Source organism: Charadrius vociferus, unplaced genomic scaffold, assembly GCF_000708025.1.
Source record: "Charadrius vociferus isolate BGI_N301 unplaced genomic scaffold, ASM70802v2 scaffold185, whole genome shotgun sequence".
NCBI classification, from domain to species: Eukaryota; Metazoa; Chordata; class Aves; order Charadriiformes; family Charadriidae; genus Charadrius; species Charadrius vociferus.
In genome coordinates this window covers 5,251,859-5,255,142 of record NW_009648955.1, presented here as the reverse complement: position 1 = coordinate 5,255,142, position 3,284 = coordinate 5,251,859, and the positions used below count along the sequence as shown (strand labels likewise).

Here is a 3,284-nt window from a genome sequence, read left to right as displayed (position 1 = left end):
CCCGGGGGGGTGGGCCTCCCCGCCGCTGCCTGCGGTGGCCCTCGGGCTGCTGCTCTCCCTCGCCGGTAGCCTTGCCCCCGGGCCCACACATGGCATTGTCAGCTCTTCACCTATACATCCATCATTCTTCCTCTCTCTGCATGCCCCCCTGTACGTGACCAGCCGACATCTGTGACCACTTGGCTGGTTTTGGTCTGGAGGAAGTGAAACTTTTACAACTGATGAAGGAAAAAGGTCCTAGTTGAAATCGCGGGGTAAATGGTAGACGGTGCTTTTAAGCTTCAGCTCCATTAAAGAATTTGGATTCCACATGCCTTATGCTTTCTATTTATTGAGGTCTATGAAAAACTAACCAATTTTAATTAAAAGCAGCTGTTAATATTTTTTTTTAACCAAATTTGAAATTGCTGTGAATACTTGCTTGATGCTTACAGGCGTACATGCTTATTTGTAGTTGACTTAGTGCCTGACAAGTAATTCTCACTTCTGCCGTTCCAAAAAACAAACACGCAGAACACTGCTGTCTCTTACAGGAACACAGTTGTAAGAGAAGATAAGAGGAAATTTAATATATATAGCAAAGACGCTTGCTTTCTGGGAAGAATACGAAATCCATGGAATATAATTGAGATTCAGATAAGAACAAATCTATATGCAGAGTTCTAAATAAAAGCCTTCAGATAAAATATGCTTTGCCTCTATTAGTGTCTACGGTTTTCACAGTGTAGAAGTTTTAAATGGCATCACTGTGAAATGATCACATGATCTGGTGGTATTTTTTTTTTCAATTTGGAAAATATTTAGTTAGATGAGGCACATGAATATGTGATGACATTACACGGGTGTATGAATGACATAAAATGGATACTTTGGGAGAATATTTGTATAACTCGAAGCTTTTGTATATGCATCACTGTATGCAGAAGTGATTTTGCTGTATCAGTAAGTATTTCCTCTGAGGCCTGAGAGTAGCCGAATTCTCTGCTTGCTATTGTTCCTATGCAACTAGCCTCTTAGATGATGCTCTTAGTAATCCATTTAGGTCACAAATATCCTTGTAACAAGATTTCAGCAGAGAAATGATCACTGTGATCTTATGTATGTGTATCGGTGCTTTCGGTGAGCAGCGGCTCCGAAAAACCTTGGAGCAAAGGTAGCCAGAAACACTACGCAAGTCCTGTAACTTTCAGTTGAAGAGCAGATAGGTTTGTCGTGGATGGAGCTGTTACCCCACCATAATCTCAATAAAAACACTGAGTGAGTGGTGGATGCCATGATACACTGTGCTTCTGCATATAGTCGATAATGAATTGTAACAAAATAATTTGGTTTTATGCCCCCCTGGTTTGCATAATATCAGTCTCTGGTCTATTTTGGGCTTCTCAATGTGGCCATGTCTTTCCCTCGACACAGGGATGCGTTTCATGTGTGGCCTTCCAGCCCTAGCAATGGGAGAAGGTTGGAAACGGGCTGTGCCAAGGTCGTGCTCTTTGTGGTCACAGCTCTTGTGGTACTGTCTTCTGGGGAATAGCTGTGGTTCCAGAAAGGGACCAGAGGTCTGACAGAGGTTAGCAGAGGAAAAAGAACTTCTGCCCCTGCCCATGGGCCCAGAAGACACTAAAGATTTTGTAACACCACAGCAACAGCTGTACTCTTACTAGTTTTGGGCTGTTATTCTTGGGAAAATTTGAACTTGTCTATCATGGAGATGCATGATAAGTTTTGCTAAGTATGTTTTGTATACCTCGGGAGTGAAACCCAAAGTTTGATCTTGCTTAACTTGTGAGTATTGTTGAAGTGTACAGGAAAGACCTGCAAGCTTATTTGTATAGCTACATATGTACAGCTATGCTTTATTCATTCAGGCTAAGGTGAAGCCTTTAAAGCATACTCATTTCAGTACACTATTGGTTTTGGATAGCATTTTATTTGCAGTCTCCTACGTTCAATGCTAATTCCCTGCCAAAATTGTCAAGTCTGTAGAATAAAATGATTACTTTTTTGTTTTTAATTGTTAGTGATTAGTTGTTGTTGAAATGTTTCACTTCTTAATTACTGCTTTTCTTATTTGGTAAAATAATTTGGAAGCTAATTTAAACTCTGCTCCTGCATCTGCAGAAAGGCCCAGTAATGTGATTGCAGAGCCGGTTTCAGTCTAGGTCCTCAGGCAGTAATTTCTGACAGTGATGTCATTCATGTGATGAAAAAGGGATGGCTAGTGAATTACAAGCATGAAGGAAGCAGTAATTACATTGTTTGGGTTTGTTTTTTAATATCTGTCTGAAAGCTTCAGCTTGTTTGAAGGGCAGACTTCCCCGAGCCTGGTGAAGTGGCTCTTGTTCCCAGGTGTCTGCCTTGTACCTTTGCTGTCCCTGGGGCAGGCATGGCCGAAACGATGCGAGCCTGTTCTATGCTACCATAGTCAATACTGATATGTTGTCGCATAGCTGCTGTGGTTTCCCCCCAGGTCCATACCGACCTCTATCACTGCAGGAATGGTGACACCAGCGTCTGTGTCAGCGTAGCTCTGGTGCTATCCTGGCCCTTAAAGTCCCATGTGAACTGCTCGTGAGCTACATGCATCTCAGTAGCCACCGGTGAACCTGGTCCTTCTGCAGCCAGAGACTTTTGTACTGCCTTTGTGATCCCCGTCCAGACTTTCCTGTGCACATTCTGTGTTAATTCTGGCACTTTACAACAAGCTTTCAGGTTCTTTCAGCCTTTTTTTGCTTAACCAGTCAGTGAGCAGAGTAAATCTGTATTTGGGTTTTCTAAGACCTTCAAATGGGTTTGCATATATTTTCTTGCTTAGTCACTCAGCTTCGCAATTGGTCTTGTTTTCCTTTCCTCATCAGCTGCCAAGTGAACTTTTCATTGTAACAAGACGGGCAAGGTCGAAGAAGAAAACCAACAAATGACGTGCAGAGCACTAAGCAAAGCCACGTACAGAGTTAGCTGCGTGCCAGGAGTGACTTCCCTGCTCTGATAACCGCCAGTGACTCGGTTAGGAATTAGGTTACTCTTAGGAATTAGGTTAGTTTGATTTTTTTTTTTTATTATTATTATTTCAGGACAATTGTTGGATCTGACTATGGAAATCCTTTTTCTGATGAAGGTGTGGTTGGTTCTACTTCATTCAGGGCTTTTTCTTCCTTCCCTGCTTCATGTTATATTCCTCAACTCTGAACTGATACCATACCCATGCTATTTAAAGGAGCTTTACCAGATAAAACCTTATCGCAGCTGAAAAATACAACAATTCCCCCAAAGCAGGGATGACCATC

At 42.2% G+C, this 3,284-nt stretch overlaps 1 protein-coding gene across 1 annotated transcript in view; it reads right to left on the bottom strand.

Moving 5' to 3' along the window:
- Positions 1-2,445, bottom strand: part of PNRC1 (proline-rich nuclear receptor coactivator 1) — a 6,047-nt gene extending 3,602 nt beyond the window's left edge. Inside the window, exon 1 of the mRNA XM_009887531.1 lies at positions 2,362-2,445. Coding sequence (XP_009885833.1) covers positions 2,362-2,445 — 84 coding nt within the window. The remainder of the gene's footprint in view (positions 1-2,361) is intronic.
- Between the last annotated feature and the right edge of the window lie 839 nt (positions 2,446-3,284).